At 41.7% G+C, this 25,218-nt stretch overlaps 2 protein-coding genes across 2 annotated transcripts; both read left to right on the forward strand.

Annotated features, from left to right (window-relative positions):
* The first annotated feature begins 12,290 nt into the window (after window positions 1-12,290).
* LOC133831895 (uncharacterized) lies at window positions 12,291-14,027 on the forward strand. The gene has a single exon (XM_062262301.1). The coding sequence runs from the start codon at window positions 12,291-12,293 to the stop codon at window positions 14,025-14,027; it is 1,737 nt and encodes a 578-aa protein (XP_062118285.1).
* Window positions 14,028-23,170: 9,143 nt separating this feature from the next.
* LOC133831896 (uncharacterized) lies at window positions 23,171-24,907 on the forward strand. The gene has a single exon (XM_062262302.1). The coding sequence runs from the start codon at window positions 23,171-23,173 to the stop codon at window positions 24,905-24,907; it is 1,737 nt and encodes a 578-aa protein (XP_062118286.1).
* The last annotated feature ends 311 nt before the right edge of the window (window positions 24,908-25,218 follow it).

The following is a 25,218-nucleotide window of genomic DNA, read 5'->3' on the forward strand; positions in this document are numbered from 1 at the left end:
TGGCGGTGATGGCTTCTTCTACCTCTCGAGCTATCCAAAGGAGAAACGGTTGTTCGAGGACATTCCCAATCGTCCTCCAAACTTCAAAACCATCTTTTTTTGGACAGATGGCCTTGCTCCTTCCATATTTTACTCCTTCTAGTGTATTCGTAAGTATCTCGCCATGTTTTTTTTTAATTCTTTTTTACTTTTATTTTCGAGCTTGAAATGTTCACGCAAACCTTTCCTACAACCAAATATCACCAACTAGGGCCAACAAAGGCCATGAAATATCGCAAGGAGGCAATTCTCAAGCTTCCTTACGGTCGGCGGTCCCTCACCTCCTTCACAAGGATAAGCTTCGAGCTTATGGTCTCCTGGGAGAAGGCGAGTCCACCGATGACTCGGGAAGTCGTAAGTTCGCAAGATGGGAAGATGTCCCCATCCCAACTGCCAAGCTTCCCTCCAGAAGGAGACCCTTGAGCTCGCAAGCTCGGGCCTTTGTTCCTCGTCTACCTGAGCTCCCATGCTCGGGAACTAAAGCTCAGGACGAGGCTTCACCGAGATCAGCAGACAGAGGTAAAATAGTGTTAGACCTGTCCAAGTGGTCTCCCACTCTTCTTAGGCAGGAGCCTAATGTAGTGGTTCTTTTTAACGACCCTAGGAATAATTTCATGGTTTGGTCAGGGTAGATCTTAAAGTCCATAGTTTGATAGTTGGCTGGGGAAGTACCAGACTATGTATAGTCTAAACGAAGTTTGGGACAGGATTGCTGTCCAGTATCGGACCAATGATTATAAGGATTTAATGAGACTGTCTCCCACCTATAGAGAGGGAACCCCTTTAGAGTCATCAGAGGACATAGGGATTTTCTGGTCCCCGAGCTCAAGCTCGCCGAAATCCTCAAGTTGGGTTTCTTTTCACCTAGAAGTCTCATCATTCACTGTAACATATAATCAACTCCTGGTGTTTTGTTCTTCCTTTTTTCAGGTGAAATAGATTTATACTTGGACACCCTCCTCAACAAACATGTTGCCTCAAGAGTAAACAAACGACACCGGTCGTCTCAAAAGGTGGGCTGCCCTTCCAAGCTCACCAAGAAGTTCGATCTGTCCCCACTGGCTTCAAAGCCTTCCGACCTAGGCCAGGTCACCAACCCTACAACACTTCCAGAAGTTGTGTCCCCTCCCTCTGCGGGTCAACCAAAGCAAGCTCGTCTTTCCCAGCCTCCTATCTCAGATCGCCACCTCATTGTCACGACCTACATGCCTGAGTTTGTGGTCCACAGTGTTGTCGGTACTTCTGGGGTCCAGCTTGGTTCTGATGCATTGACTCGTGTGGGCCAATGCCTCAGCAGCCTCGGGGCTCCCAGTGGGAGTTCTTGACCACCTTCCAAAATGCCAACACTCTTTTTGACAAGAGTGGGGAGTTACTCTGTAATGTCCCAAATTACCTAATAAGGCTTAGGACCTTGATTAGGGGGCCATGATGGCAAATTATGGAAAATTATGTGATTTAATTATGAAATATGTCCATATATGTGATATATGTGTGAGACCACATTATTATGTTGATATATTTGGGTTAGGCGACATGAGGCGATCCTAGGGAGCAAGTTAGTGGGAAAGTCACAACGGGACCTAATACCCGACTTAGGGTGAGTCAAGGGGTATTTTGGGTATTTAGTGTATTATCGGGATATTGGGGTAACGAGGATAAATATTCGAGGATATATTCAGAGTTAGTGAGATTAGGAGGGACTTTTAGAGATTTTGACCCTTTTGCCCTTGGGGACGATTTTTGTAACGTTCTAAATTTCTTAATAAGGCTTAGGGCCTTGATTATGGAAATTATATGTTTATGTGATATATGTGTGTAATTATGTGATTTTTGTGAGTTATATGATAATATGACTAGATATGTATGTTTAGGTGTATTAAATATGCATGTGGTCCTATTTCTTAGTAGAAGGGCAATTTTCGTAATTTGGCCCGTTATGGATATATTTGCATATGTGTGATATATGTGTGAGACTATATTATTATGTGGATATATCTGGGTTACTCAGAACGAGACGATCCTAGGGAGAAAGTTAGTGGTAAACTCACAACGAGACCTAATACCCGACTCGGGGCGAGTCAAGGGGTATTTTAGGTATCTAGTACATTACTGGGTTATCGGGTAACGAGAATAAACATTCGAGGATATATTTGGAGTTAGTGAGATTAGGAGGGAATATCAAGGATTTTGACCATGTCTAAGTAAACCTCACAAACACTCAAACACGTTCACACAACTTTCTCTCAACACACACACACACACACACACACACACACACACACACACACTCTCTCTCTCTCTCGACATACTCTCCCTCTTTCAATTCCTTGGGAATTCTTGCGGTTTAAGGAGGATTGAGGCTAGTTTAGGCTCGAGATTGCTTAAGGAAAGACTTACCATTGATTGGGGCAACAGAGGTAATGATTTCTAGCCCTAAATCTTTGTGTTTTCTGGTTTTTAGTTAAGTTTTTGGAGTTTAGAAAACTTAGCTCTCATTTTGGGATTAGATGAGGTTTTGGTCATGCTTTTACTTGGGTTTTGATGGTTTTGGGCTACTGAATTGATTGAGGACTTTAATTTTGAGTTTTAGCTATGTTTGGATAGGTTTTTGGGTGGTTATTGCTTGAAGAAAATAGAGAAAAAAAAATAGAGTTTTCATGGCGACTTGCGACCTTGTTCTTGGGGCACTGCGACTTTTATGAACAGGAAGAGGAAGCAGGTGCATTCGAGCCGTTTGAGTCGCGATACCTGTTGGGGAGCGCCGCGGCGCGTGTCAATTCAGAGGAGAGTTTAGGCTCTCTGACTTGGGGTAGGCCGAGGCTCCTTTGTTTTGAGCTGCGACACTTGAAGGGGTTTGAGCCCCGGGAGGGTTTTTGAGTGCGGGAACTCAAACCTAAGGGCTCGGGATCGATCCTACTACCCAATTTAGTAGAATTCGACATCCCAGAGGCTAGAACTCAGTTTGGAAGCCTTTATTTGCTCGTTTTGACGATATTCTATATTGGTTGTGACTAGGTTGTCACTAAGGGCTCGGAACCAGGATCGTGCTCGAGGGTCGTTCTTAATACGCTTTGCACTCGGACCTAAGGTAAGAAACTACACCCAATACGTGATATATGTGTTTAGGGCTTGGCTCGTTTGTTGATTATAACTATGATTAGGGCTCGACCCCTGAGAATGAACATGATTTAGGTTATGCTCAAATGCTCTGTGTTTGGATAATTGTTTAATGAATGCTTGCCTTGTTTGCATAGGTAGGGCTCGACCCCGTTAAAGAACATAGTTATTACTGTGTTTGTCATTGATTGGTTAAGATACCATGATTTATATGTATGCATATTTGTATTGTCTGAAATATGCTTACCTGTATATGTATCTGATTATATGGTTATTTGAATGTCTGATTAAAGCCTTGACTTATTAGTCAAGGGCAAAAATAGCGCATTGTGTGCTGGTCAAGAGGCTTAGGCCAATTAGGGATGCACTACTATGTTGGCCGAACCTATGGTCATTGGAAAACAAAGCACTTGGATGGTTACTCAAAGGTAAGGGCAAAGGCCCCAGGTGACTTTATGGTCACATAGCCAGGGCATAGGGCCCCAAGTTGACTCTATGGTCAACTATTCAGGGCAGCGGGCCTCAGTATGATCCAATGATCATTTATTTGTAATTGTATGCATGCATGAGTAGGTTATTACTGTTGGGCAGGCTAGATATGTATTTAGAATTTGTATTTACTGTTCCTGCACATGTTTAAGTTTTCTTGTTGAGCCTTGGCTCATGGGTGTTATGTGGTGCAGGTAAGGGAAAAGAAAAGCTGGACCAGCCATGAGCTGGAGAGCTTTGGTGCTTGTCCACCATGGCCGAGGATGGTTCAGAGGAACTAGGGTTGTAACCCTGATTTTTCCTCTTAGGACGGCTGGTTGTAACTTTTGATGTGTATATACCCTTTTAAACGTCTGTTTGTAATATTTTGGGATCCCATGTATGTATGAAACTTTCAAATGAAAAGTCAACGTTTCCTTTGACCAAAATTTTTAACCCTAACCCTGGACATTAACCTCAGTTATACGTCTAAAACCAAATGACTTGATTAGCAAGTCTAACGCTATTTAAAGTACATAGTGTAACGGTCCTGGATTAGGAGGACGTTACATTTTTGGTACCCCGAGCCTCCGAATTTACTTAGAGTTACTTGAAGTCTAAGTAACGTCACATAAACAAAAAACACGTTCACTCAACACTCACTGTAACGCCCCAACTCCAGGGACCGTTACGGTGTGCCTTGTAAACAGTGCTAAACTCACTAATCGAGTCATTTGGCCAAAATCGTATAACTAAGCATGATTAGCAGTTTGGGGATTAAAATTTTTGGTTAAGATGTAACGTTTCACTAGAACGTTTAATATATACCTTGGGATCCCAAAAATATAGTTTCAGAGTCTATTACAGAAAAATATTTACAACACGCCGATCTAAGCGGCAAAACAGGGTTTAACCCTAGTTCCTCTTAAAACCTCGGCCATGGCGGACGAGCAGCTGCATATGTACACGTCATCACCTAAGCTCTCCAACTCAAGGATGGTCCAGCTTCCTTTTGCCTTTACCTGCACCACATAGCACCCGTGAGCCGAAGCCCATCAAGAAAACACAATATAACATGATATAATATTAACAGTAATTGTAATGATTATTCAGGACCAACAGTCCAAGCAAATAGGTGACTAACACAAGAGTCACAAATGTGGGGACAACACCCTTTAGCCATGTGACGATAGGGTCACCAGGGCTTAACTGGTAGGTTGTCCTTTCATAAGTTTGATCAGGACAGGTGCATGGTGAATGGTCACCAACATAACCTTCCTCCTGACTCTAGAGCCGTAACTATGGACAGCGTCCCCTAGCCATGTGACAAACAGTCACCGGGGCCATATGCCCTGGCTATGAACATCTGATCCTAGACCAGGCGAGCGCTTATAGTTTTCATTGACCTTCCGATCGGTCCAGCATTAATACCCCATTTGAGTCATTCAATGCCGACCCCGATTAGATCTAATCTTCATTTGGCCCGACGTTCACAACGCTCTGCCATTTCTGACTCTTGGGTCAGTGAAACACGACCAATGCTCAGCCCGTTGTGAACTTAACTAATAAGTCACAGCTTCACAAACGGATCTGACACCGTTGCCAATTCTGACTAATAAGTCAGTGCCATACACAGGTAAGCCATGCCACCAAACATATATCGCATGTCCAATATCCATAAACAAGGCGTTCAGCATGCTTACTTAATAGGTACTAGTACAATTAGGACCATGCACAACACAGAGGCTCAAGCTCTGAACGATATCATACCCAGTATACAAAGCATGTCCTCATCACATGTTTCTCGTGCATCACATGCATCATACTTAACAATCCAACATGCATCAATAGCAGCTATGCATGTCACGTCCAATAATAAACCAACATGCATCAAGAATAACCATGCATGTCACATATACACAGGGTGCAGTTTTCTTACATCTGGTTCAAGTGAGAGTTAGAACAAGAACGACCCCTGAGAACGATCGATCCTTAATCCTTTAATGATCACCTAGTCATAACCAAAACAATCTCCAATTAATGAAAATTACCAAAGATAGGGTCTTAACCTAAACCCCACTCTCGAGACCTCGAAACATGCCCACGTAGTGAGTAGATTCGATCCCGGGCCTTAAGGATTGAAACCCCAAGCCAAAAGCCCTTAAAAACACCCAAAACAGGGTTCTGAAGGAACAGGGTAGCGCTGCCCTTCTAGTACCCCAGCGCTCAAGATAGAACCATAAACCGCCCAACCTCCCTGCAGGTAGCGATGTAGCGCCCTACACTGGGCGCTGTAGCACTACCTTCAGCCAGCCAATTCCAAGAATTTCCTTCTTTCGATTCTACCATTTCTAACCCAATCCAAAAGCTTCCAAACATCAAATTAACTCCCAAATGAACCCAAATACCACCTCCACATGTCCTAGGGACCACAACCCCAAGAACCCTAGCCAAAACTCCAACCAATTCCCAAGTTTCCAACCCAAAAACCAGCTGAAACTTAACTTAGAAAACAGAGCAAAATCAAGAGTTCTAGTGGCTAGAAACTCACCTTAATCTCAACAACACACCCTCTTCAGTGGTGGAGCATAACCCTAGCTTGGCTAAACTTGGTTCCTTGGCTTAATTCCTCAAACTGAGCTCGAAAATCCAAAGAGAAAAGAGGAAGAAAATCTATCGGGAGAGAAGGAGGAGAGACTCTGTTTTTGTTACTCTTCTACAGCCTTAATGGCTGATATATATCCTTTGAGGGGAAAGGACCTAAATACCCTTAGGTCTAAAATAAACCTTAACAACCACCAAGGGCAAAACCGTCCTTTCGCACCTATTTCATTAATCACAATTAGCACCCTCCAATTCCCGCTATTCTCAATAACCTCAAACACCAATAATCCATATCTCATTACCCTTTAATTCCCGATAATGCTCTAATCATTAAATTCACCCCGAGACTCACCCCGAGCCTCGAACTTAAACCCGTTATGACTAGACCGAGCACCTACATCTCATGATCGTCTCATGCCGAATAGCTCGAGCCAATCCACCTTATAATGTGGCTATATTAATTAATCACAAACATGCACCCAAAATACACAATTACACCCACAGCGACCAAATTACCAAAATACCCTTATAAGTATAAATACTCCCATATGCACGCATTTATCATCATATAATAATATAATTCACATAAACATGCATATGATCATTAAATAGCATCATAATTCAATTATGGCCCTCCTGGTCTCCTAATCAAGGTCCTAACCCTTATTAGGAAATTCGGGGCATTACACTCACTTTCTCTCTCTCGTGTATACTCTACCTATCTCACTCTTTTTCTCAATTCCTTGAATTCCTTGCGATCTAAGGGGAATCGAGGCTATGACAGTGTAACGCCCCACGTCACTATGGCTGCTTCCTGGAATGATGACTTGCCCTACAAACCAACACGAGTCCTTCCAACGTACTTTGTCCTCACTCGCACACTTCCTGGGAAAACTTCCCAGGAGGTCACCCATCTTAAGACTTCTCCAGGCCAATCACTCTTAACTTTGGAGTTCTCAAGTGATGGGATACCGAAAAGAAGATGCATCTTGTTGGCATAGGTAGTACCCATCAATCCATTTAAGCCCTCTTCAACTACGTAGTCCCATACCTACACAGTCTTAGAATCATCACACTTGACCTTCCCTAGGTGGTGTGGGATTGCACAAATTTTACTTGGTCTTTCCCCCTACGGATCACGGGATTCTGACTGTCACAAACACCCTCCCTTAGGGGTCCAACGTCCCCGTCGGCCACACTTTGGGCTGGGTCAAGGCTCTGATACCATTTGTAATGCCCCATGTCATTATGGCTGCTTCTCAGAATGACGACTGGCCCTACAAACCAACACGAGTATTTTTAGCGTACTTTGTCCTCACTCGCACACTTCTTGGGAAAACTTCCCCCGAGTTCACCCATCTTAAGACTACTCCAGGTCAAGCACGCTTAACTTTGGAGTTCTCAAGTGATGGGCTATCGAAAAGAATATGCATCTTGTTAGCATAGGTAGTACCCATCAGTCTATTTAAGCCTTCTTTAACTGTGTAGTCCCATATCTACACAGTCTTAGAATCATCACACTTGACCTTCCCAAGGCGATGTGGGATTGCACAGCTTTTACCCGGTCTTTCCCTTAGGGAAGGTCAAGTGTGCTGATTCTAAGACTGTGTAGGTATGAGATTACGCAGTTGAAGATGGCTTAAATGGATTGATGGGTACTACCTATGCCAACAAGATGCATCTTCTTTTCGGTAGTCCATCACTTGAGAACTCCAAAGTTAATCATGCTTGACTTGGAGTAGTCTCAAGATGGGTGACCTCTGGGGAAGTTTTCCCAAGAAGTGTGCGAGTGAGGATAAAGTACGCTGGAAAGACTCGTGTTGGTTTGTAGGGCCAGTCGTCATTCCGGGAAACAACCATAGTGACGTGGGGCGTTACAAATGGTATCAGAGCCTTGACCTAGCCCGAAGTGTGGCCGACGGGGACGCCGGACCCCTAAGGGAGGGTGTTTGTGACAGTCAGAATCCTGTGATCCATAGGGGAAAAGACTGGGTAAAAGGCTATGCAATCCCACATTGCCTGGGGAAGGTCAAGTGTGATGATTCTAAGACTGTGTAGGTATGGGACTACGTATTTGAAGATGGCTTAATGGATTGATGGGTACTACCCGTGCCAACAAGATGAATTTTCTTTTCGGTAGCCCATCACTTGAGAACTCGAAAGTTAAGCGTGCTTGACCTGGAGTAATCTAATGACAGGTGACCTCCTGGGAAGTTTTCCTAGGAAGCGTGCGAGTGAGGATAAAACACGCAGAAAAGACTCGTGTTAGTTTGTAGGGCCAGTCGTCATTCCAAGAAGCAGTCATATTGACGTGGGGCGTTACAAATGGTATCAGAGCCTTAACCCAGCCCGAAGTGTGGCCGATGGGGACGTCGGACCCCTAAGGGAGGGTGTTTATGACAGTTAGAATCCTGTGATCCGTAAGGGGAAAGACCAGGTAAAAAGCTGTGCAATCTCACACCGCCTAGAGATGGTCAACTGTGATGATTCGAAGACTGTGTAGGTATGGGACTACGCAGTTGAAGATGGCTTAAATGGATTGATGGGTACTACCTATGCCAACAAGAGGCATCTTCTTTTCAGTAGCCCATCACTTGAGAACTCCAAATTTAAGCGTGCTTGACCTGGAGTAGTCTCAAGATGGGTGACCTCCTGGAAAGTTTTCCTAGGAAGTGTGCGAGTGAGGACAAAGTACGCTGGAAAGACTCGTGTTGGTTTATAGGGCCAGTCGTCATTTCGGGAAGCTGCCATAGTGACGTGGGGCGTTATAGATAGGCTCGGGATTGCTTGGGGAAAAGCTTGGCATCGTGTTGGGCAGCAGAGGTAACGATTTGGTGAAGTTTTGGAGTTTTGAAAACTCAATTATGAGTTGGAGATTTGGTGAGGTTTTGGCCAAGTTTTAGCTTGGGTTTTGTGGGTATTGAGGTGTTGAGTTGATTAGGGAAATTTTTTTTGGGATTTGACTATGTTTGGATATGTTTTTGGTGAGATTCGACTTGAAGAAACGAGGGAAAATTCTGGGTTTTCATGTCGAGTCACGACCCTGTTCTTGGGGCGCTGCAACTCTCATGATTGCAGGGAGAAGCGGGTGCTGAAATCCATTTTGAGTCGCAACACTTGTAGGGGCGCGTCGCGATGCGTATGGTCCAGAGAGAGCCCTTGGGCTTTCTGACTTGAGGCGGGCTGCGAATCGTTTGCCTTGGGCCACGGTGCTTGAAGGGCTTTTGAGCCCCGTGAAGGTTATGAGTGCAGGAACTCAAACCTAAGGGCTCGAGATTGATTCTACTACCTGGTTTAGTAGAATTCAACGTCCCGAAGGCTAGGACTTAGTCCAGAAGCCTTTATTCACTCATTTTTAATGAGATTCTTTATTATGATTGTGCCTAGGTTATTGCTAGGGGCTCAGAACTGGGATTGTGCTCGAGGGTCATCCTTAATATACATTGCACTCAAACCTGAGGTAAGAAAACTGCACCCAATACGTGATGTATACGATTAGGGCTTGGCCCGGTTGTTAAATGTAATTATGAATAAGGCTTGGGCCCCTGAGAATGAACGTAATTAAGGTTATGTTTGTGCTCATTGATTAAGCATGCTTGAATGCTCTGTGTCTAGATAATTGTTTATTGATTGTTTGCATTGTCTGCGTAATTAGGACTCGACCCCGTTAATGAACATGGTTATTATTGTGTATGTATTTAATTGGCTGAAATATATGATTAATATGTATGCATAGTTGTATTGTTTGAAGTATGCTTATCTGTATCTGTATTTGTTTGTCTGGTTATCTGAATATATGGTTAAGGCATTGACTTATTAGTCAAGGGCGGCAATAGCGCGCTGTGCGCTGGTCGAGAGGCTTAGGCCTAATCAGGGATGTACTATTACGTTGGCCGACCCTATGGTCGTTTGGAAAAGAAAACGCTTGGTTAACTCTATGGCTAGTTACTTAGAGCTAGGGCAAAGGGCCCTAGGTGACTCTATGGTCACATAGCTAGGGCATAAGGCCCCAGATTGACTCTATGGTCATCTATTCAGAGTAGCGGGCCCCAGAATGATCCGATGATCATTTATTTGTAATTGTATGCATGCATAAGTAGTTTATTACTGCAAGGCATGCTAGATATGCATCTAGAATCTGTATTTACTATCATGCACATGTTTAAGTTTTGTTGCTGAGCCTTGGCTCATGGGTGCTATGTGGTGCTAGTAAGGGTAAATGGAAGCTGGACCAGCCATGAGTTGGAGAGCTTCAGTGGTGGTGTCTACATATACGACTGCTTGACTACCGTGGTTGAGGATATCTCAGAGGAATTGGGGTTGTATCCCTTATTTTGCCGCTTAGGTCAGCTGGTTGTAATTTTTGACTTGTATATAACCTTTTAAACATCCGTTTATATTATTTTGGGATCCCATGTATGTACTAAACTTTTAAATGGAAAGTCAATGTTTCCTTTCAACCAAAATTTTTAACCCTAACCATTGTCACTAACTTAGTTACACGTTTATAACCAAGGGATGATTAACAAGTGATAAGTATATTTTTGTATAAAGTTCGTTTTGTTAATTTGATTCATTTAATCTAAATTATTATTTTTAAGGATAATTGTATATTTTTGATGATTTTTGGTTGAATGATGATTTTGTAGGATTCTAACCATTGGAGTAAAGTGTTAAAGAGGAGAAAAATCGAGAAAAGAACAAAAGTACAGAAATCTGAAAGCTTGCCGCTACAGGGAAAAGTCCCTGCCGCTACGAGGGAAATCAGAAAGGTCCTTGCCGCTACAGAGAAAAGTCCCTGCCGCTACAAGAGAAACAGAGAGTCTCGTGCCGCGGCAAGGAAAGTTGCATACCGCGGCACGCAAAGCCCATATCGCATATCTGAAGCCTCGTGCCGCGGCAAGGAAATATGGCTGCCGCGGCACGCGTTAAAATTCAAATCCAAATTCGATTTTTCTTAATTTTTAGACGGGAAATAAAAGGGGGATTAGGTCATATTCGTGAAGGAAGTTTTAGATACACGATTTTAGAGAGAGGAACACAGAGAGAGCGGAGGAGAAGAAGGAGGATCGCATTCAACCTTTTCAATAGTTTTCTTCTTCTCTAAACTCTTTTATTCTTTGATTCTGGTTATGTTTTTAATCATGATTGTTGGCTAAGTTTCTTTTAGGTTAAGGGTTATTCAAAACCCAGACATGAATGTTTGATTTGAGATGTGAATATTGTTCTTGATTTCCATAATGTTAAATTGCTTCTATTCTTCTATGCCTATTGTATGAAATATTGTGATTCCTTGTTAGGGTGTACAACTAATTAGGGCTTGCATTATTTTACTGTCATCTTAGAATTTCTATTCACCTAATAGTTTAGGATTCTAAGTGTTTGTGATAAATTGCAATTGATGATGTGGTCAAAAACATTGTTGATTGTGATGAAGAATAGAACCTAGGTTAAATGAATTAAATGCTTCATTGATTTATTGCCTAGATTAACCTATCTCCACTGTTGTTAATGCTTTTACTAAATTAAATGAATCGTATGCTTAATAGGTTTGTTGTTTGGTAAAAAGAATTAATTATTGAGCGCTTAGCCGTAATTGATTGTGATAGGGAGATTGAGATAATTGACTGCTTAAGCGTTATCTGTAGGGTTAATAGTTTAATTGGGAATCGGAATAATATTCATTATTGATATAATTGCATGACTGTCTGAGGTGGAGAATAATTCTTAACCATCTTTAAAATCGTTGTTAATCTCTTCTTGCTATCAATTGTTTTCTTAATTTTTGCTTTTACTTTTACTTTCCAAAACCCCCTTTTCCAATTTAACTTTGTTAAGCTTTTGTGAATAATAAACTGAATATAGTTCCCTTGGGTTCGACCTCTATTTGCCGTTATACTAAATAATTGGTTTGAGAGTAAATAAAATATTTGTTAAATTTGGTACGCAATACGACACGCATCAAATTTTTGGCGCCGTTGCCGGGGAACTATTTAATTCTTTTTATTATTCATATTGGTTTACGCTTACTAACTTGATTTCTCTTGGCATCTCAGAGTTATATGTCTGGCGAAGACACTCAGAATAGGTTGGAGGCAATCAAACAGTATCTTGCTACTTCATCTTCTTCTCGGACTTCGCGGACTATTACTGATAATCCACTCTTTCAACGTCTTGCTCATCAAGTGGATCCTGTGAAAGTGCCCTTACCATCTCACGACTCAGATTCAGACGATTCTATTACATCTTACAGAGATATGGCACAAAATAGGACGTTGAAAGAGTTGGCTGCGCCAGATATTGATCAACAACCGCTTTGCATTCAATATGCACCTCTTGATGTGAATTTTGAGCTTAAGTCGGGCCTCATTCATCTATTGCCATCGTTCCATGGGCTGCCTGGTGAGGATCCGAATAATCATCTCAAGGAGTTCCATATTGTATGCTCCAGTATGAAGCCAGCCTCAGTGACAGAAGAACAAATAAAACTCCGAGCTTTTCCTTTCTCTCTAAAGGATTCAGCAAAGGAGTGGCTGTATTATCTCCCCCCTGGTACTGTGGAGACCTGGAACACTATGAAGACCTTGTTTTTGGAGCGGTATTTTCCAGCGTCTAAAGTGGGGAGTATAAGGAAAGAAATTTGTGGCATCAGGCAGGCTGTGGGAGAATCACTCTACGATTACTGGGAGCGCTTTAAGCGGTTGTGTGCTAGTTGTCCTCACCATCAGATCAGTGAGCAACTATTGATTCAATATTTCTATGAGGGATTACTGCCGTTGGACAGAAGTATGATTGATGCAGCCAGTGGAGGGGCACTAGTGGACAAGACTCCTGCAGCAGCCAGGAGCTTGATTTCTAATATGGCAGCTAATTCCCAACAGTTTGGTATTCGCCAGGAGCATATGTCAACTTCAAGAAGGGTTAACGAGGTGCAAACTACTGTTGATAATCAACTTGGTCAACAGATAGCTCAACTGACTTCAGTGGTACAACAACTAGCTTTGGGCCAACAGGTGCGGCCATGTGGAATCTGTCAAGTAGTGGGGCACCCTACTGATACGTGCCCCACTCTAGTCGAGGGAGAAACTGAGGGTGTTAACGCTGTAGGAAATTTTCCTGGTCAATTACGTCAGATGTATTATGAACCATTTTCACAAACCTATAATCCTGGCTGGCGTGATCATCCAAACCTTCGATATGGGAATCAACAACAACTAGCTCCACAACCAACAGCAGCAAGACCACCTGGTTTCACTACACAACAGAGGTCTCAAAATAATTATGCACCTAGACCATCACAACCACCGCAGGCTGCTCCACCACCAAATGCTAAACCTTCTACTGAGGATTTAATCAATGCTCTTGCCACAAATACTCTTCAATTTCAGCAAACCACCCAAGCTTCCATCAAGAGTTTGGAGAATCAGGTGGGACAATTAGCGGCATCATATAACCGGTTGGAGGCTCATCTGTCAAATAAATTGCCTTCACAACCTGAGATGAATCCCAAAGAGAATGCTAGTGCAGTAACTTTGCGTAGTGGGACGCAATATGATCCACCTAATCCTCCAGTGCCCAGTACATTGTCATCCAAGCCACAAGTTGATTGCTCAGTCAATGATGATGTTCCACCAAAGCCAACCACCCCTACACAACTCAGGCCTAAGCCTACTATTGTCATTCCACCTCCATTCCCAAGCAGACTGAAAAAGACTAAAAAGGAAGAGGTTGACAAGGAGATTCTTGATACATTCCGAAAGGTAGAAGTGAATATTCCTCTTCTTGACGCTATTAAATAAGTGCCGCGCTATGCCAAGTTCCTGAAAGAGTTGTGCACTAATAAGCGTAAGTTGAGGGGTAATGAAAAAGTTAGTGTGGGGGAGAATGTTTCCGCAGTTCTACAAAAGAAGCTTCCACCAAAGTGTAAGGATCCTGGTACTTTTACTATCCCTTGCACTATTGGGAATAAAAGAATTGAGCGGTGTATGTTGGATTTGGGAGCCTCTATCAATGTCATGCCATTCTCCATTTATGCTTCATTGAATCTCGGTCCACTTGAAGAAACGGGGGTGATTATTCAACTTGCTGATAGGTCGAATGCTTATCCCAGGGGTGTAATAGAAGATGTTTTAGTTCAAGTTAATGAATTGGTGTTTCCGGCTGATTTTTATGTTCTTGATATGGAAGATGAATCTATTCCATGCTCCACTCCAATTTTGTTGGGAAGGCCATTCATGAAAACTGCGAGAACTAAAATTGATGTGCATGACGGTACGTTGACCATGGAATTTGATGGGGAAACTATTCGATTTAATATTTTTGAGGCTATGAGATATCCAAGTGATGTGCACGCTGTTTACTCTATTGATGTGTTGGATAGTCTTTCTCAACGAGTTTTAGATTTGCATAGTGAAGATGATTTGGAGGTTGTGTTGAGGGAGCATCTTGTGTTGACCGATGAAGATTTGTCTCATGAGATCATGGATGTCATAACCACACTCAATAGTGGTTTTGACAAGACTTTTAAGAAGGTTGCATTTCTTGATTTGCCGATTTCTAATGAGAAATTGCAGCCATCAATTATTCAAGCTCCTACACTTGAATTGAAGCCTCTTCCGGAGCATCTCAAATATGTTTACTTGGGGAAGAACGAGACACTTCCTGTTATAATTGCAAGAAATCTTAACCAAGGCCAAGAAGACAAATTAATGAGAGTACTCCGAGAGTATAAAACAGCCATTGGTTGGTCTATAGCGGATATTAAGGGGATTAGCCCTTCCATGTGCATGCACCGAATATTACTTGAAGAAGGGTTTAAGCCAACACGTGAGGCGCAACGGAGATTAAACCCACCAATGATGGAAGTTGTGAAGAAGGAGATTCTGAAGCTCCTTAGTGTGGGTGTGATTTACCCAATCTCTGACAGTAAATGGGTGAGTCCAGTTCAAGTGGTACCCAAGAAGTCTGGCATTACTGTGGTGAAGAATAATGAGAATGAGTTGGTTCCAACTCGAGTTCAAACAGGGTGGCGGGTGTGTATTGATTACCGCAAGCTAAATTCGACAACTCGAAAGGATCACTTCCCCCTACCATTCATTGATCAGATGCTCGAGAGATTGGCTGGCCACCCCTATTACTGTTTCTTAGATGGTTATTCGGGGTATAATCAGATTGTCATAGCCCCAGAAGACCAGGAGAAGACGACTTTCACATGTCCCTTTGGCACATTTGCTTTTCGGAGAATGCCATTCGGTTTATGCAACGCTCCTGCTACATTTCAGAGATGTATGGTTAGTATCTTTTCATATTACATTGAGAGCATTATTGAGGTATTCATGGATGATTTCAGTGTATATGGCGATTCATTTGATAAATGCCTGCATAATCTTACTTTGGTTCTCAAACGCTGCATTGAGACCAATCTAGTTTTGAATTGGGAGAAATGCCATTTTATGGTACAGCAGGGGATTGTTTTGGGACATGTTATCTCAGAAAAAGGAATTGAAGTGGACAAGGCCAAAGTTGATCTCATTCGGTCTTTACCACCTCCATCTAGTGTCAAGGAAATACGGTCGTTTCTTGGTCATGCGGGTTTCTATCGACGATTTATAAAGGACTTCTCTAAAATCTCTACGCCACTGTGCAAGCTCCTCCAAAAAGATGTTAAGTTTGAGTTTGATGAAAAGTGTCTACTGGCCTTTAATATATTGAAAGAATCTTTGACTACAGCTCCTATTATCCAGCCACCGAATTGGGAGTTGCCTTTTGAGCTTATGTGTGACGCTAGTGATTATGCAGTGGGTGCAGTCCTAGGGCAGCGGGTTGGTAAGCTTCCTCATGTGATTTACTATGCTTCTAGAACTCTAAATGATGCATAGTTAAATTACTCTACCACTGAGAAGGAACTATTGGCGGTTATCTTTGCTTTGGAGAAGTTTCGTTCTTATTTGATTGGGACGAAAGTAATCATATACACCGACCATGCTGCTCTTAAATATCTACTAGCAAAGAAGGAGGCTAAACCAAGACTTATTCGGTGGATTTTATTGTTACAAGAGTTTGACTTGGAGATAAAAGATAAAAGCGGCTCGGAAAATCTAGTGGCTGATCACTTGAGTCGGTTGATTCGGGAGGAGGAGTTCTTACCATTGCATGAGCGGTTTCCAGATGAGCAACTCCTTGCCATGCAAGAAGTTATTCCTTGGTATGCCGACATTGTAAACTACCTTGCTTCAAAGGAGTTACCAAGTGATCTCACACAAGCACAACGGAACAAGATTAAGCATGATGCTCGCCACTATATATGGGATGAACCTTATCTTTGGAAGCATTGTACTGATCAAATCATTCGTAGGTGTGTACCGGAATCTGAATTTCGTTCCATCCTTGCTTTTTGTCATGCTTATGCTTGTGGTGGCCACTTTGGACCTAAAAGGACAGCTCGTAAGATATTTGACAGCGGTTTCTATTGGCCTACAATTTTCAAAGATGCTTATGCTTATTGTAAGGCATGTGATCGTTGTCAACGAGTTGGTAACATAACGGCCAAGGATCAAATGCCTCAAACTCCCATTTTAATTCTTGAGATCTTTGATGTTTGGGGTATGGATTTCATGGGACCATTCCCATCCTCTTTCGGCTATGAATATATTTTATTGGCGGTAGACTACGTGTCTAAATGGGTGGAAGCGATTGCAACTAGAACGGACAATTCAAAAACAGTAGTGGATTTCATTCGCTCCAACATTTTTGTGCGTTTTGGTACACCTAAGGCTATACTTAGTGATCGAGGCACTCATTTTTGTAACAAGAGTATAGAAGCATTGTTTCGACGCTATAGTGTAACTCACAAGGTAACAGTTGCTTATCATCCACAAGCCAACGGGCAAGCGGAGGTTTCTAATCGTGAAATCAAATTGATCCTTGAGAAAACTGTAAATGCAAACCGGAAAGATTGGAGTACAAGGCTTGATGATGCCTTGTGGGCGTATCGAACGGCATATAAAACACCTATCGGTATGTCACCTTATCGGTTGGTGTATGGTAAACCTTGCCATCTACCGGTGGAGCTAGAGCATAAGGCGTGGTGGGCTGTAAAGAAGTGTAACTTGGACACGGTTGCTGTAGGACAACAAAGAATGCTTCAATTGCATGAGTTAGAAGAAATACGCAATGAAGCATACGAGAGTTCGAAAATCTATAAGGAGAAAACCAAAGCTTTTCATGACAAACATATTCTTCGGAAGAGCTTTGTGGAAGGTCAGAAAGTTCTCATGTATCACTCTCGCCTTAAACTCTTTCCTGGGAAGTTGAAGTCTCGCTGGTTAGGTCCGTTCATTGTTACTAAGGTTTTTCCTCATGGAGCGGTCGAAGTTGTAAGCCCAAGCACGGGGAAGTCTTTCAAGGTGAATGGCCAGAGACTGAAGCCTTATTATGAGTCAATGGCCAAGGAGGAGCAAGTTCATGTGATGTACCTTGAAGACCCAGTTTATGTTGATGAAGATTGAAGTTCTGAGTCGAGCTAGCGACGTTAAACGTAGCCATCTTTATTGTTTTCAGTTTTAGTTATTTTCTTTATTTTTAATTTTATTTTTATTTTTAAGTTGAACATTTAGTTTTTTCAAATTTTTTCTGTACTCTGATTCTCTCTTTAAACCGTGAAAAACGTGAAAAAAAAAAAAATGCAGAAAAAGGCATCATGCCGCGGCACATAAAAGTCTTGCCGCGGCACAATACGAAGGCCCGAACCCGAGACCACTGTGTCGCGGCACAGAAAATTGCCTGCCGCGGCATGCTATGCACACCCCCAGGCCGAGAGAAGTCTGCCGCGGCACAGAAAAGTGCTTGCCGCGGCACGTGCAGAACCCCCAAAACTGAGCCTTATGTGCCGCGGCACGTAAAACTCCCTGCCGCGGCACGAGCCCAGTAACTGCTTAAATGCCTATTTTCTTTCCCTTTTCACAATTCCTTCACCCTTCTCCTAAATACAAACCGATTCCCCCCTTCTCTATTCTTCTTCTTCTTCTTCTCTTAAGCCCTAAACACCATTTTCAATCCTAAACACTCTCATCATTCTCACCATTCTCCCATTCCTTAAATACCCTCATCATTTTCCCATTCTCCCTCACCATCTTCATTCATCATACCCATCTACCCATCCTTCATTATACCCATACCCATTCCTTAAAACCAAATCATTTGCCACCCATTCTTCTTCTCTTCAATTCCTACTCATTTGGAAGTCTTTGCAAGGGATCAAGCATCATCAAGCACATTTGCATCATTTTTGGGTTGGATTCAAGGTATTTTTCTCTATTTGCAAGCTTTGATTGAGGTTTATCAACTTCTATTTCCTGTGAGAGTGGACGGGTTTTGTTGGATCTCCTTCTTTGATTTTAATTTCTGTGGTGAAAATGCTTGTATATTGAGTGTATCTACATCTTGGGGGTAGTTGATCAAGCCATACACTTGTGATCTCTGAAGTTTAAACTGTGCACTCTACATGTTCGATGAAATGCCACAGTGAGTTGAATAGTCAGATTTGAGCGTGTTACATCTTCTGCTTTGTGCTGTGCCATTAATTATTACTCATTACCACTTTGAAGGCGTTAATCCTCAATTATTGCCTGTGATATAATGTCGAGCAAGAGATCACGCACTGACCATGCAGGCCCGTCTACCACAGCCAAAGTCAAGTATGATGCAAAGAAATTCACTTCAAAAGAAGCGTTTGAAAGCTGCAAGGATGCCATTGATAAGAAGAAGGCATGGGTGGCAGAACGGGGCTTTGATCTAGACATGCATCATCCTTACCCAAGGTTGATGAGTATCATCGAGCAGAGGGGTTGGCAAAGACTGTGTGCCCAACCACAGCCCGCGGTTGTTTCGATTGTTCGTGAGTTCTATGCTAATGCAATCGACCGCAAGAATTTACAGGTAATGGTTAGGGGTGTTTCCGTTACCTATCCTGCCTCTGCCATTAACCGTTACTATGGCTTGCCAGACATTCCCAATGACGAATTTAATGCTTCTGAATCAAATCTGGACCCTAATGCCATTATCCAAGCTATTGGCATTCAAGGAGCACGGTGGAGGGCGACAGAGAATGCCTTGTCACACAAACTGGAGTCCAAGTATATGGACTATGAACTTAAGGCATGGCATCGTTTTGTTGGGGCAAAACTATTCCCAACAAAACATTTTGGAACAGTTGATTTGGTCTGTGGGAATTTGTTGAGGGCTATTATGACCAACGAGACTATTGACGTTGGCAAGATCATTCACGCCTCTATTCTGAAGAGTATGGCTAGCACACAGTACGGGTTCTACCATCCTTCATTAATCACAGACTTATGCAAGAAAGCCGGTGTGCGCTGGAATGATAATGAAGAGGTCATAAACCCAATGCATATCATTGACAGGAATACTATTCAGCGGTTTGACAAACCCGCAGCCACATCTTCTGAGCAACCTGCATCTTCTTCACATGCACCTGTGCAGCCTCACACAGGCCGATCCAGGTCACTTACTGATCAGGTTGCCGCCATGGAGACGGAACTTTACCGAGCTCGCATTGACATGCGAGCATATCATGATGAAATGGTGGCCCACAACCAACGGATGATGGAGATTGCTGCTTATCAAGACCTATGCTTCAGGATGCAGCAAACCTATTTAGGGGCGGATATGTCTGCATTCCCACCGGCCCCAAATTGGTTGCCACCTTATCCTCCAGCTGTTCCAGTACAGCCGAGTAACACTCAGGAATATGGAGATGCTGATGAAGCAGCTGGCACAGAGGAGTTCAACTATGATGAGGATGACACTTTTAGTCGCAACTGATGAGGGAGTTTTCTTTTTTCGTATTTTCTTATTTTTCTTTTATTTTCTTTTCTTTTATTTTCTTTTCTTATTTTTCTTTTATTTACTGTTCTTGTCTCAATTTGTACTTATCTCCATTGAGGACAATGTTCAATTTAAGTGTGGGGGACGGGTAACAAATTGTTATTGTTTGTCTGGTTAATTGTCTTTGTTTATAAGTGTTTGTGTGTGTGTTGTTTTGTCTTGTGTCTTGGGCTGGTCTTATTGAATGCAATGGTCGATGATGAGTTTATGAGTGACACTAAACTTGAATGCTAGAAGATGATGGATAGATTATGATTCGTGTGATTGACTCCTGTTTTGATGACTACTTGAATTTGTGATTTAAATAGCGATTTATTACAGTTAGATTGGCTACTTACTTGTGTTAGGAATAGTTTATGCATGTCGAAAAAAAAAAAGAAAAAGAAAGAAATATAGATATATTCAACTTAGCCCCCGCCACTTTAGAACACACTAGTAAATTGCTTGAGGCGAAATCATAAGTGCACAGAATTAGGAAAATGATAAAGGCAATTTCTTTGGATCGTTTGAGCCTTTCAAGCCTACCTTATCAACAATGTATCCTTAGTTCCCTGTTTTGGGCCTTATTGACCATATATTTTTTCGATGAAAACTCATTACTTAACCCTAAACTTCTTTCTTTTTCTTTATCTGTGTTGATAACCCATTGCACCATGGCTTAGCTAGTTAAATTTCTACTATGGGATGAGAGGTTATATGAAAAAAAAAAAAAAGAGAAGAAAGAAAGAAAAAAAAAAAAAGAGAAGTATAGTAAGAGTTTCTGTATATGATGTGGTTATAAGTGTAAAGATCTCCTATTTATTCCCAAGAAATATGTTAAAAGCAAAAAGAGAAAAAGAAAAGAAATTTGTTTTCTTGCATGAAAATAAGTGTGGGGGAAAATAGAGAGATCAACAATGTATGAAGTTTATGAGGGAATTGTTGAAGAAGATCCAAAGTAGAAATAGAAAAAGTATATATTAGGTATGCTATGGTGCAATATGAGCCTAAAATGTATCTTTCTCATCTACCCTGTACCCTAGCCATCCATTATAAGCTGATAAAGACCTTTTGATTCTTGATTCTGTGTGTTTATATTAGTGGAGAGTAATTGGTTAGTGTCTATGGAGTGGTTGCCCTTTATATATATATTCATTTTCTGATGAGGGGCTAGTTTGCTTAAAAAATTTGAATAAAACGACATGTATAAATTCATCTTGATTCAAGTGAACTGGTAAGTATGACTGTTATAACTCGTGGTTTAAGGCAAATTTCAAGTGGTTCATCAATTTGGGAGTTGAAAATCTGATGGTTATGAAATTCAAAGTCACTATAGCATAATATTTTAGTGAAATTCTCTGAGACAATCATCGTATTCAGTGAGACCGCCTCTGTGTTAGTTTTTAGTTTTGTTTAGAGTCTAGTGGGTTTGCTAAGGGACTAGCAAAGTTTAAGTGTGGGGGAATTTGATAAGTATATTTTTGTATAAAGTTTACCTTTCTACTTATCAGATTTTGTGTTCATAAGTAGTGTGTTTGGGGATAGTTAGAATCGTTTTGTTAATTTGATTCATTTAATCTAAATTATTATTTTTAAGGATAATTGTATATTTTTGATGATTTTTGGTTGAATGATGATTTTGTAGGATTCTAACCATTGGAGTAAAGTGTTAAAGAGGAGAAAAATCGAGAAAAGAACAAAAGTACAGAAATCTGAAAGCTTGCCGCTACAGGGAAAAGTCCCTGCCGCTACGAGGGAAATCAGAAAGGTCCTTGCCGCTACAGAGAAAAGTCCCTGCCGCTACAAGAGAAACAGAGAGTCTCGTGCCGCGGCAAGGAAAGTTGCATACCGCGGCACGCAAAGCCCATATCGCATATCTGAAGCCTCGTGCCGCGGCAAGGAAATATGGCTGCCGCGGCACGCGTTAAAATTCAAATCCAAATTCGATTTTTCTTAATTTTTAGACGGGAAATAAAAGGGGGATTAGGTCATATTCGTGAAGGAAGTTTTAGATACACGATTTTAGAGAGAGGAACACAGAGAGAGCGGAGGAGAAGAAGGAGGATCGCATTCAACCTTTTCAATAGTTTTCTTCTTCTCTAAACTCTTTTATTCTTTGATTCTGGTTATGTTTTTAATCATGATTGTTGGCTAAGTTTCTTTTAGGTTAAGGGTTATTCAAAACCCAGACATGAATGTTTGATTTAAGATGTGAATATTGTTCTTGATTTCCATAATGTTAAATTGCTTCTATTCTTCTATGCCTATTGTATGAAATATTGTGATTCCTTGTTAGGGTGTACAACTAATTAGGGCTTGCATTATTTTACTGTCATCTTAGAATTTCTATTCACCTAATAGTTTAGGATTCTAAGTGTTTGTGATAAATTGCAATTGATGATGTGGTCAAAAACATTGTTGATTGTGATGAAGAATAGAACCTAGGTTAAATGAATTAAATGCTTCATTGATTTATTGCCTAGATTAACCTATCTCCACTGTTGTTAATGCTTTTACTAAATTAAATGAATCGTATGCTTAATAGGTTTGTTGTTTGGTAAAAAGAATTAATTATTGAGCGCTTAGCCGTAATTGATTGTGATAGGGAGATTGAGATAATTGACTGCTTAAGCGTTATCTGTAGGGTTAATAGTTTAATTGGGAATCGGAATAATATTCATTATTGATATAATTGCATGACTGTCTGAGGTGGAGAATAATTCTTAACCATCTTTAAAATCGTTGTTAATCTCTTCTTGCTATCAATTGTTTTCTTAATTTTTGCTTTTACTTTTACTTTCCAAAACCCCCCTTTCCAATTTAACTTTGTTAAGCTTTTGTGAATAATAAACTGAATATAGTTCCCTTGGGTTCGACCTCTATTTGCCGTTATACTAAATAATTGGTTTGAGAGTAAATAAAATATTTGTTAAATTTGGTACGCAATACGACACGCATCAAATTTTTGGCGCCGTTGCCGGGGAACTATTTAATTCTTTTTATTATTCATATTGGTTTACGCTTACTAACTTGATTTCTCTTGGCATCTCAGAGTTATATGTCTGGCGAAGACACTCAGAATAGGTTGGAGGCAATCAAACAGTATCTTGCTACTTCATCTTCTTCTCGGACTTCGCGGACTATTACTGATAATCCACTCTTTCAACGTCTTGCTCATCAAGTGGATCCTGTGAAAGTGCCCTTACCATCTCACGACTCAGATTCAGACGATTCTATTACATCTTACAGAGATATGGCACAAAATAGGACGTTGAAAGAGTTGGCTGCGCCAGATATTGATCAACAACCGCTTTGCATTCAATATGCACCTCTTGATGTGAATTTTGAGCTTAAGTCGGGCCTCATTCATCTATTGCCATCGTTCCATGGGCTGCCTGGTGAGGATCCGAATAATCATCTCAAGGAGTTCCATATTGTATGCTCCAGTATGAAGCCAGCCTCAGTGACAGAAGAACAAATAAAACTCCGAGCTTTTCCTTTCTCTCTAAAGGATTCAGCAAAGGAGTGGCTGTATTATCTCCCCCCTGGTACTGTGGAGACCTGGAACACTATGAAGACCTTGTTTTTGGAGCGGTATTTTCCAGCGTCTAAAGTGGGGAGTATAAGGAAAGAAATTTGTGGCATCAGGCAGGCTGTGGGAGAATCACTCTACGATTACTGGGAGCGCTTTAAGCGGTTGTGTGCTAGTTGTCCTCACCATCAGATCAGTGAGCAACTATTGATTCAATATTTCTATGAGGGATTACTGCCGTTGGACAGAAGTATGATTGATGCAGCCAGTGGAGGGGCACTAGTGGACAAGACTCCTGCAGCAGCCAGGAGCTTGATTTCTAATATGGCAGCTAATTCCCAACAGTTTGGTATTCGCCAGGAGCATATGTCAACTTCAAGAAGGGTTAACGAGGTGCAAACTACTGTTGATAATCAACTTGGTCAACAGATAGCTCAACTGACTTCAGTGGTACAACAACTAGCTTTGGGCCAACAGGTGCGGCCATGTGGAATCTGTCAAGTAGTGGGGCACCCTACTGATACGTGCCCCACTCTAGTCGAGGGAGAAACTGAGGGTGTTAACGCTGTAGGAAATTTTCCTGGTCAATTACGTCAGATGTATTATGAACCATTTTCACAAACCTATAATCCTGGCTGGCGTGATCATCCAAACCTTCGATATGGGAATCAACAACAACTAGCTCCACAACCAACAGCAGCAAGACCACCTGGTTTCACTACACAACAGAGGTCTCAAAATAATTATGCACCTAGACCATCACAACCACCGCAGGCTGCTCCACCACCAAATGCTAAACCTTCTACTGAGGATTTAATCAATGCTCTTGCCACAAATACTCTTCAATTTCAGCAAACCACCCAAGCTTCCATCAAGAGTTTGGAGAATCAGGTGGGACAATTAGCGGCATCATATAACCGGTTGGAGGCTCATCTGTCAAATAAATTGCCTTCACAACCTGAGATGAATCCCAAAGAGAATGCTAGTGCAGTAACTTTGCGTAGTGGGACGCAATATGATCCACCTAATCCTCCAGTGCCCAGTACATTGTCATCCAAGCCACAAGTTGATTGCTCAGTCAATGATGATGTTCCACCAAAGCCAACCACCCCTACACAACTCAGGCCTAAGCCTACTATTGTCATTCCACCTCCATTCCCAAGCAGACTGAAAAAGACTAAAAAGGAAGAGGTTGACAAGGAGATTCTTGATACATTCCGAAAGGTAGAAGTGAATATTCCTCTTCTTGACGCTATTAAATAAGTGCCGCGCTATGCCAAGTTCCTGAAAGAGTTGTGCACTAATAAGCGTAAGTTGAGGGGTAATGAAAAAGTTAGTGTGGGGGAGAATGTTTCCGCAGTTCTACAAAAGAAGCTTCCACCAAAGTGTAAGGATCCTGGTACTTTTACTATCCCTTGCACTATTGGGAATAAAAGAATTGAGCGGTGTATGTTGGATTTGGGAGCCTCTATCAATGTCATGCCATTCTCCATTTATGCTTCATTGAATCTCGGTCCACTTGAAGAAACGGGGGTGATTATTCAACTTGCTGATAGGTCGAATGCTTATCCCAG

Source organism: Humulus lupulus, chromosome 4 (assembly GCF_963169125.1).
Source record: "Humulus lupulus chromosome 4, drHumLupu1.1, whole genome shotgun sequence".
NCBI classification, from domain to species: Eukaryota; Viridiplantae; Streptophyta; class Magnoliopsida; order Rosales; family Cannabaceae; genus Humulus; species Humulus lupulus.